The sequence below is a fragment of the Osmia bicornis genome, chromosome 11 (genome assembly GCF_907164935.1).
Source record: "Osmia bicornis bicornis chromosome 11, iOsmBic2.1, whole genome shotgun sequence".
Lineage (NCBI taxonomy): Eukaryota > Metazoa > Arthropoda > Insecta > Hymenoptera > Megachilidae > Osmia > Osmia bicornis.
The window spans coordinates 7,748,408-7,763,525 of record NC_060226.1 but is presented as its reverse complement, the minus strand read 5'-3'; the positions used below and the strand labels follow the sequence as shown (position 1 = coordinate 7,763,525).

Here is a 15,118-nt window from a genome sequence, read left to right as displayed (position 1 = left end):
AATGTAGCCACGGTACTCTTGCCGGAAATTTGGGCGTCATAACAATTTATTGATGAAATAAATCAATTTGAATACATTGGAAATGTGTTAAATATTACACCTATTAAAGAATATAGTAATTATAAAAACCAAAATGAAGGTGAATTCATTCGTTTTATCATCCCTTGTGGGGATCGAACCCACGACCTTTGGATTAGAAGTCCAACGCGCTATCCTCTGCGCCAAAGGGACCGTGCAGCATGATGATTTCCTGACAGTATACAAAATAATATTATAAAAAAATTATTGTTTCTGGTCATAATCGATAATAAACTGCAACATTAAAAATTATCAATATACTAGCTTGAATATAAAATCGAGATCAATTTATTCTTCAATTTTCATATGCGAACTTACAATTGCAGCTCTTAGCTCAATATCGTTTTCCCTGAAATTTCAAAAATTTTTAAATCTCCACAATCTACAGGAAACGATATTGATTACCAGGTCACACCACGAGGAGGTGGCTACAAGTAGTGACCCTCCCTAATCGACAAATCCCAACCACCCTCCATTATAAAATACATCTCGTCCGTCCAGTTATTGTCAACTTGAGAGACGCATTTTGGCTCTAATTAAATTAAATGTTGCCTAAATGATACACATAGATTCTGATAAAAATGTTAGATATTTCTTCAAATTGTACTAAAAAGCATCAAAATCAATATATACCATTTGGATAATATTTCTTATTAATAAGTAATGAGAGATAAGAATGGCAAATGATTTATCATATTATGGTGTAAATTAACAAATAATAAAGCACTGAAAAACAAAGCCAAACGTTTTTGGCTATTAGTCATGCATAATGGAGAAATTACATGTAAAAGATACGACTCACCAATCGTCGACTTGGATCACTGAACGTACGTGCATCGCGGGAGGATGATGGAGGAGATTTCCTCCTGATACTTTTTTCTTATCGTCCATTGGGTTGTTAATATTAAACGTCTTTTAGATTGTTAACGAGTCGTCTTCACTCATCAAAGCACCCATCTGAAAAACAAAATGGCAACGATGAACGAATGTTCCCATCGATTCGTATTTTTGATACAGTTATAAAAGACTATTTTTTATAATAAATTAATAAAATAACAATTATTTTATTAATCTACAAATAAAATTTGGTGTAATACCTAACTCTGCATCCAATCACACTAGCGAATCCATTGAAATACAAATGGCTATGTGTAGAAACATCTGAAAAATCATCCGATTAAATGTATAATTATTTAATAGAGGAAAACACTAGAGTGAATAAGTTATTCACGTAATTTCATTGCCTTTAAAAGAATTTATAAATTACAACAAAAATTATTTTCTCTGCCAGTTTGTTGCTTTTTAATTGAGTCCTTAAGTGATTAAAATATTTTGTCATTTTTTAAGTAGTTTTTTCATACAAATTAAGAAGTTAAAATACTTTCATCGATAAATAATTTATTGAGAATTGGATAGACGTAATACAAAATGAAATTGGAAATCAATTACAAACAAAAGAGCTCATCATCAAGCAACATTTACTGGAATTGAGATGAATTTCCGCTTTGTCTGCGTTGCGACGTTAATCCCAATTGTTTCATATTTGCGTGAAAATTACCTATCAGGATAATTCGCTGCTGGGGTGATATCAATGGTAGCCGTATCATCAACCAATCACAGACTAGCTAGAAATCAATGTAATTGTGGAAGAACCAATGGAAATTCATTGGATAAACCGCATGCGCGTATCTGACACCGTATCAAGCTATCATTAATGTTCTTTACCTGCATTCTATTGTGGGTGTTACGATTATTACAAACCCAATAATTTTGTTTAATTGTGATATAATAATAAAGATAAATAAGCTTGTATAATATTAAAATTTTCAAACATCTCTTTACTCATAATATAAGTAATATTATAAGTAATAAGTAATAATTGCACTTCCTTAAATTTAAATTAGGATCAAGATTTCAATGCTATAGGATAGAAAAGAATGAATATCAATGAAAAGGAAATGCGTACATAATTCGCGATAAGAATCAACCCTCTGAGGGTTGAACATTTCAATTGATGGACGAGAAAGGAATTCTCTACCGCGGATTGTTCAATGTGTAGTTAATCGTAAATACGAAAGATATTGCGAGATTAATATCTCCTCACGAATTTTAGTCATAAATTGCTTCTTTTTCTATAACATTTTCTAACATTTTCTTTCGAACGCTGGTTCAAGATAATGATTCTTATAATTACGTAAAATCCATCAAAATCTCTTTATAATTAATTACACATGGCCACTGCAAATTGAAATTGATATAATAGTAAAGAATTACTTTCTGAAAAATTATCAATTTATGTTCCCAATGAAAGCAACATAAAATTCCCGATATTAACAACTATTTTTTAAATATATTTATAATGAAATAAGTTAGAAAAGTCGATCAGTTATACGCGCGAATTGTCCGTCCCGATTTCACGGTGTAATTCTAAATAATAATCAGTTTTGATTCAAGTGTTTCTCTTTCACAGACCATAAACGTCTGCAGGTGCTCTTTCGCAGAGGGGCGTTACAACGATGACAACGAAATTATTTGATACCGAAGAGATTGGGGGTGGTGGTACACCGCTGATAGTGGGGAACGTCCATCGGGGGTAGGGAGGTACAACCACCGGAACATCCCTTCTATTTTCATACTAACCATGAAGGAAGAGAATGGACGTTGCAAACAGATCTCAGATAACTGTGCTACTTTCTACCGTGTCATATCATTTCACATATTTAAAGAATTACAAATCTTTTAAAGTGTTTCAAAAACCTACAGTAAATTTATTTCGTGAATTGAGTATTTCAAAAATCATTTTTATGCATACAAATTTATGAGCTGTAAATAAATAAATAAAAAAGATCGATGTGTTACACGTAAAATAAGTGTTGAAAGTGATCAAAATGTTCTGTTATTATAAATCTTGATCCTTATGGAATAAAAAAAAATTCTGTTTCGTGATGATAAATTTAATTTTAATTCAATTTAAATAAATATTTGAAAAATCATCTCCAAGCTTGTGACTTTTATTTTTGTACCTGAACTTTGTATTAGTGACACTTGATTGCGACTAAATGTCCTCGAAAGGAGATGGACCGTCATCTCCGCGACAATTTTTTGCCCGAATTTATGGGCACCTTGAGCAGAAGAACGTCGATGATAATAAAAATGATGAAGGATCTAAATCAAATTCGAGTACTGATTTATTTACTGATACTGTTTTGTGCGATAGAAACGCGTCCGAAATGGATGTTTCGTGTCATTCTCCGGATAACGACAATACACAGGTAAAATTTGTATTTCATTTTTATATAGAATGTTAATCTGACAATTTTGATTTTAACTCTACAGTCTAAATTTTCATTTTGTCATTGTTACTGGTTAACCCTTGAAGCTATGATTCGTTTAAATTAATATTTCAACTTCTTATATTTTTTTTAGAAGTCTTTCTATATTAATAGTATCTTTAATAAGTTAAAAAATAATTTAGTATTTATTGCATCAATGTATTGCATAGGTATCGCGTATAAAAGAAGTGTTCTCGGAAAGAAATGAAGAGCAAAGCATCAATAAAAAGAATCAGATAAGAAACGAGAAAGAAGAAAACTCGAGTTTCTTTAATTTAAAATTACCACTTATACACGAAATTCTTCCAAAAACTATTAATCTTCCAAGTGACCCATTACGTTTGACGCATATAACATATCCAATTACACTATCGTCACATTTTCATAATTTATCATACCTTCCGTCTACGGAACATCATCTGCAAGGATTCTCTGCCTTTCGTAAGTAGTATAACCATATTTATTGTTATTTATAATTTAAATAAGAAGTACTATGAGTAGTAGTTTATGATTGATGTGTCAATAGTCCTATTTAGCAATACTTTTATATCATCAAATCATGTCAGATTTTTTATGAATATTCTAAAAATTTTGACTACTGTTTTTAAATGATCCTATTTAATTTTATGGATAAAAATTGAAGGAACTTGATTAATGATTTGGCAAAAATGATTGTTGAAATTATCCATAGAAGTAATAGAGTGATACCAATAATTAGTTCTCGCTTCACGTCGAAACACATTCTCTTTTCTTTACAATACGTATTATTGAAATAAATATACGTGGCATAACGCGACACAACAAGCATACGCCCACGTTTAAAGGGATTTATCTCGCTTCGCCACTTCGTACCGATGCTGAGATGAGATTACTAAACGCAGTTGGCCGAATTTCAATGTGGAATATACTTGTTATATTTCCTCAAAACCCAACGTCACAAGCCTGCCCCGTAAGCTGTTGTTATGACAACACGAACAAAGGATACCGGTTTGTTTGATGGAAATGTTACAAATACGAACAGACAACTTTCATTGTTAACGTTATAAATCGTATGCTATTTTTACACTCAATAAATCATTTTTTAAATTGATAATCACAAAGTAAATATTTTAGTTATTGTTAACTAAAATTGGCAAGAAGAGTCATTATGAGTTTAACATAACAATGCAAATTTCTATTAATATATCATTTTAAATTCCTTTTTTCCTTTTTCCTCCCTGTCTCCCCTAGGGTTCTCCTTAAATCAAAAAACAAATCTAGAAGCTCAAGTTGTAGCCAAGTGTGCATTAAAAACAAATTATTTTTATTTAAATAAAATACACGATTTATTTCTGTTGAACAGTAGCTCGGAAAAGAAGGAAAGAAGGACGACCACGAAGGCAAAGAACAACTTTCAGCGGTGAACAAACATTAAGACTGGAAGTTGAGTATCGTAGAGGGGAATATATTTCCAGAGGACGAAGATTTGAATTGGCTACGTCTCTACAACTTACGGAAACGCAAATTAAAATTTGGTTTCAGAATCGACGTGCGAAGGACAAAAGAATTGAAAAGGCACAACTTGATCAGTATTATCGGTAATTATAATTATAATTAAGGACACTCGAATTAGTATTAATATTATCAAAGTCATTAGCTCCCTCATCCCTGTGGGAAAGAACATATGATCCAGTTAAGACTATTACAAATGGGTCGGAAAATCCATTGGGTACAAGAGATATATTTATTCGGTATTTATCTCAGCTTGTCTTTGGCCCTATAGAACCCCTAATAGAGTTGGAAAGCTGAATAACACTGAGCTTTCAATAGAGAACAGAGATTCATGGGAAAAAGGATCGAGGAAACAAGCTGACTCTAATTCGATTGAAGCGATTTTCTAACGCGATATTCCGCTAAATAGCGTCGAGTAGGATTGTGATCACGTACCCTATACAGTCATCCTCTTATGGTTATACTACTCTGAAAGGAAGCATGATTTTATAAACTCTTTTTGTTATTCAATTTTAAAGACATAGTAGTACTTCAAATTAGTGTACAAACTTATAAAACTTAACATGTCCTGCATATATGCAAATGTAAAGTACCAAGCATAGTAAGCTTCCCCAGAGAAAATGGCGAATTTCCGGATTTCCGGGTCCCAGTCGCGGGACTAAAAATTATGTTACTTTTTGTCTAAATTACTTTTAATATTAATATTGTTAAAGGTAAAATTAAGGTTCTGAGAATTTTTGTTACCCCTGTAACGCCATTTTCCATGGGGAAATCTACGGCGCTCGATACTCTATTCTATTTTAATTAATATTATAATTGCTATTACATGTTTCAGAAATTTTGCAGTTTCTAATGGAGTCTTAAATTTGCCAGTTGACGGAAGAAACGGATTCTGTGAACTTTGCTTCTACAAAAAAGCATTTGGATCATCAGTCAATCATTCTTGCGTCGCGATAAATCCTGTTATTGAAACATTAACAAAACAACCACAATGTGGTAGCAATGAAAATGAAACGTCAGAAAATTCATCGAATATACTATTTTCTATTTGAAAATTTGGAGACTGTTGTCACGTCAATAAATTTGTTGAGTTACATGCTGCGACTAAGATTGAAATTTAAATTGTTATGTATATGACACATTATTTCTTGGGCTATAAATACTTACGATATGTAACTGAAGCAGCTGCAATGATGAATCTAATAATTTCATACCTTGATTTCAAAGAAATGTTAAACAATAATAAAGAAAAATGATAATAAAATGGTACAATAATCCTCTCTACTATAAATTAATAGTTTAGTAGATTAATATATATTTATGATACACATGAACAGGGAGACACATTTAATTATATTCCACTTTATTATATACCTTAATTAATACATATTACAATTAATTTACATTACTTCATTATTTAGTCACTTCGAAGTATATGAAAGATAACTTTTTCAGCTGAAAATAAATCTCAAAACAATATTCATTAAAAAGGAATTTTGTATTAAGGAAGTGTGTTAAATATAAAAGATACAGGATTTATTATATTATGTTAAACTCATAATCTGAAAAAAAATTAAGATGTCAAGATACAATAGCATGCAATGTTTAGACAATAATTTTTTAAGGTATTATTAAAAAAAACACGAGTGTATGTGCTGAAAAAAAGTTTATTATACCTCCCAAAAATTATCGTATATGTTTTTCTTCAACAGTATCAAGAGCATAAATCATGCTTTTAATTTAAGTAATAAATTATACCTCTAAAATAATTTATGTAGAAAAAATTATATGTTTAAATAAAAAAATCTTAATTTCTTAAATTTTTGATAGCAATACTTGAGCAATTGTTCTATTATACTTAATATTAAATATAGTTTCATATAAATTAAGCTACGAATATCTTCAACAAAATTAATTGATAATTAATTCTCTACCGTTTTATAACTTATTGATACTGTACAATAATTTTTAAATTCGTAAAAAGTTACAAAAAAGGTTGATTTAACTTACCTCCTACGATGAGTGAAAATGGAAGTTGTGACATGGAGCGCTCTGAGAGTACCAGCCCAAATGACAAACCAGAAATTAATGAAAACGAAAGATTCCAATTAATACACAAGAAGTAAAACAAAAACAATTACTTTCCGCTTCATACATAGTTTACATTTAAGTCAAAATGAATTCTGATTGCTATTCATTATGTTGCACATTTTTAATATATGTATAGTTTGAAAAATTAATAATAGAACTATGAAGCAATATTATATTCTTTTTTCTTTAACATTAAATAAAATATAATGTAATAAAGAAGGAAAGTAATTTGTAACTAAAAATTTGTTTAGACATAATAATTAAGTATAAGCATTTTTTTTAAATAACATAAAATGATCCTTGAGGTACACATATTTTAAAATATAATTCCATAAATTATTCGAATTCATTTTTATCAAATGAATAATATTTAAACATTCCTATTGTTTTTATATGTCAACTTTTTCTTTCCCCTATCAGTAACTATTAATACACTAAAAATAAACTTTGATTCTTTTAACTTTTTACTAAGTAACATGTGAATGATAAGTTTAATTTTCTATAAATTTGATACTATTACTTGCCTTTAATGGGGAGAATCATTAAGCTGACAATGTAATTTAACAGGAATTTTGTAAAACATTGTACCATTAATTTTCTGCTATCAAGAATCCCTAAATCTAAAGAAATGAATCTAACATTCCTACCTGTAGTCGCACAACAGAAGCTAGTAAGAAGCCTAGCAAAGCCTAGATTGCTGTTTTTTCTTCCATCACCTGCCTCTTTTTAGTTTCCTAATGATTTCCAAACGATAGTTTGGCTAAGAACGTCTTGGAACACCGAGAGCGTGTTATGTTAATGAAGCATCATAGTTTAGCTACCTATTTATACCTTTCCTGTTTAACAACCATAATAAATTTAACATAAAACCAACAAAACCTCGCTAATAAACCTAATAAAAATAATAAATGTAAGATTCTACAGAAGTAAATGAAAAATTAGGCTTATACTGAAGAAGTATTTATAAAACTACACACAGAAGAATGTTATATAAATACTGATTCAAACGTAACATTTAAATGATTATTTTTATATAAATTAATAAAAAATGATGTAAAAAAAATATGAAATCTTAATGATATATCTACTGTTAGTTAAATGTTACTTATTTGTTCTATTATATCTATAAAATTTGGATAAAAAATAAAAATTAGAAATAAATCTTAAACTCGATGACATTTACATTTAAAATGTTTTCTGACCCATAACTATGAACTATAAAAAATGTAAAAAATGTTATCCCTTTAATAATTGTGTAAAATTACTATACTGATTAAAATCCGAAAACATTCAATCGATACAATGTACTGTAGAAAATAGTAGCGATAAACAATTCTGAATTGAATTGTAGTACACAGTACTTATATATGAAAAGTATGCGCATATATAGAACTTATACATATATACACATACTTCTACTTATCAACATGATGAGAAACAATGAAATACTTACTATTAAATATCATGTTCATTAAATGGAATTAAGAAATGGTGATAATGCTTTTACTGTAAGTGATAATATAAAGATATGATAATTTTATTTTTTTGTAATTTTCTACTTTTAATTATTAAGAGAAAATTTGCATTGAATTTTAGTTTTACAAATATTGTATCATTGGGATATTTAGAATACGTAATTTACAGCAGATAATTATATACAGAATATAAAATTCAATGTATCCCTTGATTCACAAATCCAAGTATGTTATATCATAAGAACTACATAGACATTGGTTACAGATTTTCATATGTACAAATCATTTAATACTGTAAATACACATAAATATGAAGTCCTCAATTGTGCTTTCAATGACTACACGGTTGACAAAGAATACAAATATGTGTTCCTACATATAATATGTACCTTAAACTTTTTAATGATATTCGTATATACCGTTTAAATATACCTTTATCTAACTATACCTCCCTATTCGATTAACTCATATATGTTCTTGTACTTCTGGCTTATCCTCTATTATGGACTTTGATTTTATAAATTAATAAGTGACGTGGAAAAGGTTCTGTGGTCATTTTTATTAACTAACTCTTAAAACATTACAATTTAAAGAATAATTAATTAATCTAAGTAACCTACGAAAATGCTAAATGATATTGATGATGTCTGATTACTTTTTTCTTATAAATTCATTATTCAATTTCATGGTCACATTTCATTTTCATGCATTTTCCATTTTATCCTGAGATTACTCTTCTTCTTGTGAAATAAAATTCTATATACCAAAGCCTAAATTCTTCTATCAATTATATTAATGTGCTTCACCAAATTAGAGAAACAATCGTGCTCTCCAACGTCTATTCTCTAATCCTACACATCTGTAGTCATTTTTGAAAATGTTACAAAAGTAAAGATAACAAATCATTATACTGCAGTGTTTGGATGGCACGGATGTATCCCTAGCCATAGTAACTGAATGATCAATAAACGCGTTTCTCATTTTCTAACGATGACGATAATTAAATATTAATAAGTATTTGTTTTTCTTTTTCGTTTGTTTTTTTTTTTCTCTGTTGGGTACTATATGTGCCACACAATGAGTTCTGGCACAATCTAGAAGATTGTGATTTAGTATTTTCACATAAACGGTTGAATGCGTAAGACATATGCACGATGATGCTAGATACCAAAAGAAATTACAAGCAAAAGCCTCCCTCACTGTGATCTAATAGATGACGCTTCTCTGTCCTGTATCCTGATTGTCCTGCCTGGTCTTGTCTCTAGCCTTATAGCCCTGCCTGCTCCAATACTAAACAGTACAGAAGTACTGGCGACTAGAAGACAAGTAGTAGGTTCACCTGAGGTTCAAAAGTCACAAATCTATTAGTTAAGATGACTGAAGATACTCAAACTGTAAGAATCTATAAATTTTCAGCTAAAAATCACGTACTATGTAACATAACTATATACTATCACCTTAAACGTACTTTTTTTTGGGGAACGTTCAATGCACGATTGAATATATAAAAGTCTACCAAACTTTTAAATTTACATTAAAAATGCAAGTTACAGTAAGAAGAAGAAAAAAGAAATGAGAATACAAAATAAATAAATAATAGTCTCACTTTATTATCTGGAAACCTTAATGTGCTCAAGATGATTATTATGAAACAATGAACTGATAACGTTTAAATCATCTATCCAATGCATAAAGATGTGTTAGTCAAATATCTGAATACTTAGTACCAAATAGTTGGCAATATTTAAAACAAATTGTTCAATATTTTCAATCAATATAGAAACCAAAGGAAAATTGGAATGAAACAATTTTATTACATTTTTCTATTTATATATGCAAAAGTATTCAGACATTTTACTTCCTATCCTCCTTTTTATGCAATAAACAATCCTTTTTTGTTTACATAAGTTATAGTACATGTAATAAAATGTGTTGGAGTAACATAAAAAATGTTAGTTATTGAAAACAAACAATGAGAAGATGTAACTAAAGGAATACATTAGAAAATTGTGACAAAATATATTCATACTTCAATCATTTACTGTCACTTGAAGTCATCTGATTTTTGTAAAAAAAAAAACCTGAATTAAAGAAATTATTTTCACCTGATTACTAATATTTTTAAAAGCTAAAACTAAAACTAAAAGTTTAGCATATATTTATTTTAATGATTTTTGAGTTATATGCTTTGCATTTTCCATCAAATTTTGATGATAATATAATCTATAACATTCTAAATACCAGTATTTTCGAAAATAAATCCTATACATTTTCTACACTAATTGCGATATTAAACGGATTTTAATTACTTACTGAAAAAGTTCATAAAGTTCAAAAATTATTTTTTGATTTTAATAGAAGAATAAATATCTATGATAGTGTCACCATTCACAATTATCTTAACTGAAAGTTCAGAGTTCCAATACTTGATTAAAGTAGAAAATAAAAATAAATTCAACATTATTTGCATGTAAACCAATAATAATAAACAAAAATAATATAAGATTAAACAAAATACAAAACATATTATATTTAAATAATCTTTCTTTATTATTATTGCCAATTACTTGGTACAACTCGGTTATGAATTATATACCATCCTCTCTATGAAACAGCATAATTATTATTAAATATTTTTATAGGGGCATATAATATACCTATATATTCTCTTTAACTGTGATTGAATAAAAATATATATTTGTATATTAAAATGCACTGTACACTTAATAATTGAATAAAATCTAATTCAATTCCTATCTGATTAAAATAATCGACTTATGATCGTTCTTTTCTATACAATTAGAAATAAAAATAATTTACCACAGACTCTGATTAAACCTTGAAATCCTTTGTTGCAATAAATTAATTTCACCTAACACATATAAAACGCCCTAAATATTACCAACTTAAACAAATTTTTAATTTTTAAACAGTAATGTAATTTTAATATAAATTAAAAATGTACATCATTTTAACATATCTTAAACAATATAGTAAAATAGAATTTGGACTTACCAAGTGAGGGAAGTAGCCACGGATAATGCATTTTAATATCTTCTTCCACCGCCACCACCGCCGCCTCCCATGTTTCCACCGCCAAGAGAGCTACCACCATATCCACCCTGATTACCATATCCGCCGCCGCCACCACCACCACCACCTCCAGAATTGCCGCCACCCATAGGACCTGAAAAATATAAATTACAAGTTAGCAAAAGTAAAATAATATTACTGAAAGTTATAGTTATTTTGGATTAGTATTAATAAACTAATGAAAATTATAACAATTTTGACAGATTAAAAAATAGAGTAAAAAATATCAAAATTAAATAATGCAATATTACCATAGAATTCTTTAAAATATTATAATTAAAATCATAGAAAATATTAACATAATATGTGATAAAAATTAATAAAAAAAAAATAAATACTTCTAATTATTTAAATAAAAGACAAAACACAATTTCTTCCATAGCAACAGTACTTTAACAAAATCTAATTATTCATACTTGCAGTATATTATGAACAAACTGAACGAAGTTAGACTAGTATGGCGAGTACAAGAAAATGTTTCTTCTTACACTCGAGTAGTAAGCAGTAGCATTAGCTTCTCTACAACCCCAGTCTGAACAAAATTTTCTTTTGTACCCATCATGCTAGTCTAACTTCCCTTAAGAAAGAATAAAGAAAATGGACAAAGGCGCTCCTTCTCACTGCAACATCGCGCCTTGTGTCACAACTCCTAACTGATTTAAAAGTATTTATAATTACTTACATTTGTTTAAAGCTATCGAGATAATTGATATTATCAATATAAATAGGATTAATTTTATCATATTACACAATTTTTTAATCGTCCAATTATATCCCTATAAAACCCCATGACAGATAACAAAGTTTAGTAATAAAGTACTGTACAACCATATTAATATAAGCTGAACGCCCCTTGTGCAACTTACTAATGTTATTAAATTCAATAATACTGTGATAGAATATATCATAATAATCAGCATTAAGTTCTCAGAAATAATAAATAAAAATTTAGGAGTAGTTGCTCAAGGCACGTAAGAGACGCGTTGGCTTTTGAGAAGGACGGAAGCAACCTTGTCCACCGAAGGGTGGTAGCCATCTCGAGTCTCCAGACTGTCGGCCACTAGGACCCATATTAATACCATAGGGTGCAGGTCTTCCTCCAGAGTTGAAGTTATTCCGAACAGGACCGCCGCCATAGCCTTGTTGATAACCTCCGCCGAAGTTGTCGTTACTCCAATTTCCACCACTATTATACCCTCCTTGACCACCTTGGCCTCCCCATCCACCTCCTTAATTGTGTTAAGAAAGATATGTTAAAAATTATGAATCAATGTCGAGAGAACGTAGTATGACATATAAATATGCAATACTTAGTAAAATGAAAAGTTGATCTTTCTGCGAACCTTTACCTTGATTCTGATTTTCCCACGGGCCGTTACCACCCCAACCTCCTTGATTACCTCCACCATAACCACCTTGATTACCACCATTATTCCAATCTCCACCGCCGCCACTTCCTCGGCCACCCCAATTACCTCCACCTTGATTGCCACCCCGAGGTCCTCTTCCTACACTCTGTCCCCCTCTGCTACCGCCACCGCCGCTACCTCCGCCACCACCGGATGCAGAAGCCATTTCTGCTCTACTTAAAGCCTACAAGACAAAAGTAAATAATTTACTAACTTCTAAATCTCGGCTTTCTTGTAACAGCAGAACAAATAATATTTTACCTTCTTAACATCTACATGTTTACCGCGTATTTGGTGATTGCGTTGTAAACAAATTTTATCTACAGGGTCATAGTCATCAAACTCAACGAAACCGAAACCACGCTTTTTGCCGGTTTCCTTGTCGGTGACGATACTAATCGAGTTAATGCTACCATAACTCTGGAAGTATTGCCTAAGATCCTCTTCTTCGTGATCTTCTTTTAAACCACCCACAAACAATTTCTTAACTGTTGCACCTGCTTCTGGCCTACCAATTTCTTGCCTGGGAACAGCTCTTTTGGGTTCAACTACACGTCCATCTACCTTGTGTGGCCTATTAAAAAAGAACAAATAATGTACAATTTCATTGATATCTTAGAATTTAGTCAAATTACTTTTAATTAACTGATATGATTATACATAGTCAAGCCAAGTATGAACATTACATTGTCTCAACTTTTGTTTTTCAAAGAATTTATAAGTACATCTTTGTGTACATTTGCTATGTATATTATTAAATCAAATATGTTGTGTCCCATTGTTACTTTAAATTATGATCACAACTTTAGGAGGTATAAGCAATATACCTGTAATATGTTTGGTCACCTCTAATCAACTTAGAGGTAAACATTCAATTTATGTCTTAATATATATTACCTTGCATTTTGAGCATCATCTACCATGTGTGCCCGAGAATAAGTAATAAAACCAAATCCCCTGGACCGTTTTGTTTTCGGGTCTTTCATCACAACTACATCAACAATTTCACCCCATTTTTCAAAGTGTTTTTTTAAAGAATCATCAGTTGTTCTATAATCTAAACCACCAATGAATAACTTTCTAACATGCTCTGGTTCGTTTTTTCCATCCTGAAACATAATTTTAATTGTTTACTACATTGTTTTATTAACATTACAACCGCTGATTAATCATCATCATTGCAAATGTCATAATGACTTTATTTGAATTATTTTTGATCATGTTATCGTAGACATTATTTGTACTAAGATAAGTATCAGAAATTCCGAAATGGCGTAGCGCGTCGGACAACGCCATGCCATAAACGACTGTTGCCAACATATATTTATGTACTCCAATACAGTACGCCTATAAATTATTAAAGCAACACATTCTCATAAACCACATACATTTAAATAATGTTATCGTTTTTTGGCATCTATTGGTTTAATTCCTCGGAGTAAATAACGTATATACATATATCAAATATGGATATAGTAATAAAGGTATTGATATAAAATGTACATTGATCAGTGGGAAGGTATACATATACGTATACTGCACTATTAAATCATTAAAGAACAATAGAAATAAAAGGAGCTCCTACAAAATAGAAAATAATTGGAATAATACGTAAAATAAAGTGAAATATATATATACGTATAAATATAGTCAAATAAAAAATAAAGATTATATCCTTTAGAGTTATATTTCGTACAAATTATTCAAACGTAACATGATCATTTAAAAGGTATATATTAATTTGTTGTTTTACTTACGTCATGTTCCATCTTAACCATTTTGGACAATTTTAAGGAGTCACCACTAGACACAAAGAACCTCATCAAACGCGTACAAGAAATGGAGACCGCGCACGTCGTTCAATCGATTACTGTTCCTTTCAAACACTTATGTAAACCCCAAATGCGCAAACTACCTTGTGAAGCTTTGGGCATGCGCAGATTTCGCATTATTTTTATTAATTTACAGTTTTCTTAACTATTCCTTAAACTATGAACATTTAATATCACATACAAAAATACCATACATAAAATTCTATATCCCTTAATATGTTTTACTCGAGTATAACAAAAAAATGATAAAAGCACCTCCATTAAAGCTCGTAGACGGTGGTGGTACATTTCATGTTTAAATAAATGATTTTCTTATT

At 30.0% G+C, this 15,118-nt stretch overlaps 2 protein-coding genes and 1 non-coding gene across 6 annotated transcripts; 1 reads left to right on the top strand and 2 right to left on the bottom strand.

Annotated features, from left to right (window-relative positions):
• Positions 1 to 158: 158 nt before the first annotated feature.
• On the bottom strand, positions 159 to 231 carry Trnar-ucu. The gene has a single exon. It is a non-coding gene; the product is annotated as a tRNA-Arg (tRNA).
• Positions 232 to 3,137: 2,906 nt separating this feature from the next.
• On the top strand, positions 3,138 to 5,953 carry LOC114873924 (homeobox protein rough). The gene is made up of 4 exons (XM_029182728.1): positions 3,138 to 3,350; positions 3,581 to 3,851; positions 4,753 to 4,987; positions 5,737 to 5,953. The coding sequence occupies exons 1-4, from the start codon at positions 3,138 to 3,140 to the stop codon at positions 5,951 to 5,953; spliced, it is 936 nt and encodes a 311-aa protein (XP_029038561.1).
• A 597-nt stretch (positions 5,954 to 6,550) lies between these two features.
• LOC114873941 (heterogeneous nuclear ribonucleoprotein A1, A2/B1 homolog) lies at positions 6,551 to 15,114 on the bottom strand. 4 transcript variants are annotated; one of them, XM_029182746.2, is made up of 7 exons: positions 14,727 to 15,114; positions 13,867 to 14,078; positions 13,231 to 13,543; positions 12,904 to 13,153; positions 12,571 to 12,789; positions 11,483 to 11,654; positions 6,551 to 6,953 (listed from the first exon to the last, which is right to left on the bottom strand). In XM_029182746.2, exons 1-6 carry the CDS (start codon positions 14,790 to 14,792, stop codon positions 11,515 to 11,517), a joined length of 1,200 nt encoding a protein of 399 aa, XP_029038579.1. In that variant the 5' UTR covers positions 14,793 to 15,114; the 3' UTR covers positions 6,551 to 6,953; positions 11,483 to 11,514. The 4 variants fall into 4 exon arrangements, with proteins under 4 accessions (XP_029038579.1, XP_046143657.1, XP_046143658.1 ...); XM_046287701.1 differs by having other exon boundaries at positions 12,910 to 13,153; XM_046287702.1 differs by having other exon boundaries at positions 12,640 to 12,789; positions 14,727 to 15,112.
• Between the last annotated feature and the right edge of the window lie 4 nt (positions 15,115 to 15,118).

Coding starts and splice junctions, on each gene's coding strand:
- LOC114873924 (XM_029182728.1), top strand. CDS start 3,138: ATGTCCTCGAAAGGAGATGGACCGTCATCTCCGCGACAATTTTTTGCC. Junction 3,852..4,752: donor GCAAGGATTCTCTGCCTTTC/GTAAGTAGTATA, acceptor TCTGTTGAACAG/TAGCTCGGAAAAGAAGGAAA. Junction 4,988..5,736: donor CAACTTGATCAGTATTATCG/GTAATTATAATT, acceptor TACATGTTTCAG/AAATTTTGCAGTTTCTAATG.
- LOC114873941 (XM_029182746.2), bottom strand. CDS start 14,792: ATGAGGTTCTTTGTGTCTAGTGGTGACTCCTTAAAATTGTCCAAAATG. Junction 14,079..14,726: donor TGGTTAAGATGGAACATGAC/GTAAGTAAAACA, acceptor ATTATGTTTCAG/GATGGAAAAAACGAACCAGA. Junction 12,790..12,903: donor AAATCAGAATCAAGGTAAAG/GTTCGCAGAAAG, acceptor AACACAATTAAG/GAGGTGGATGGGGAGGCCAA.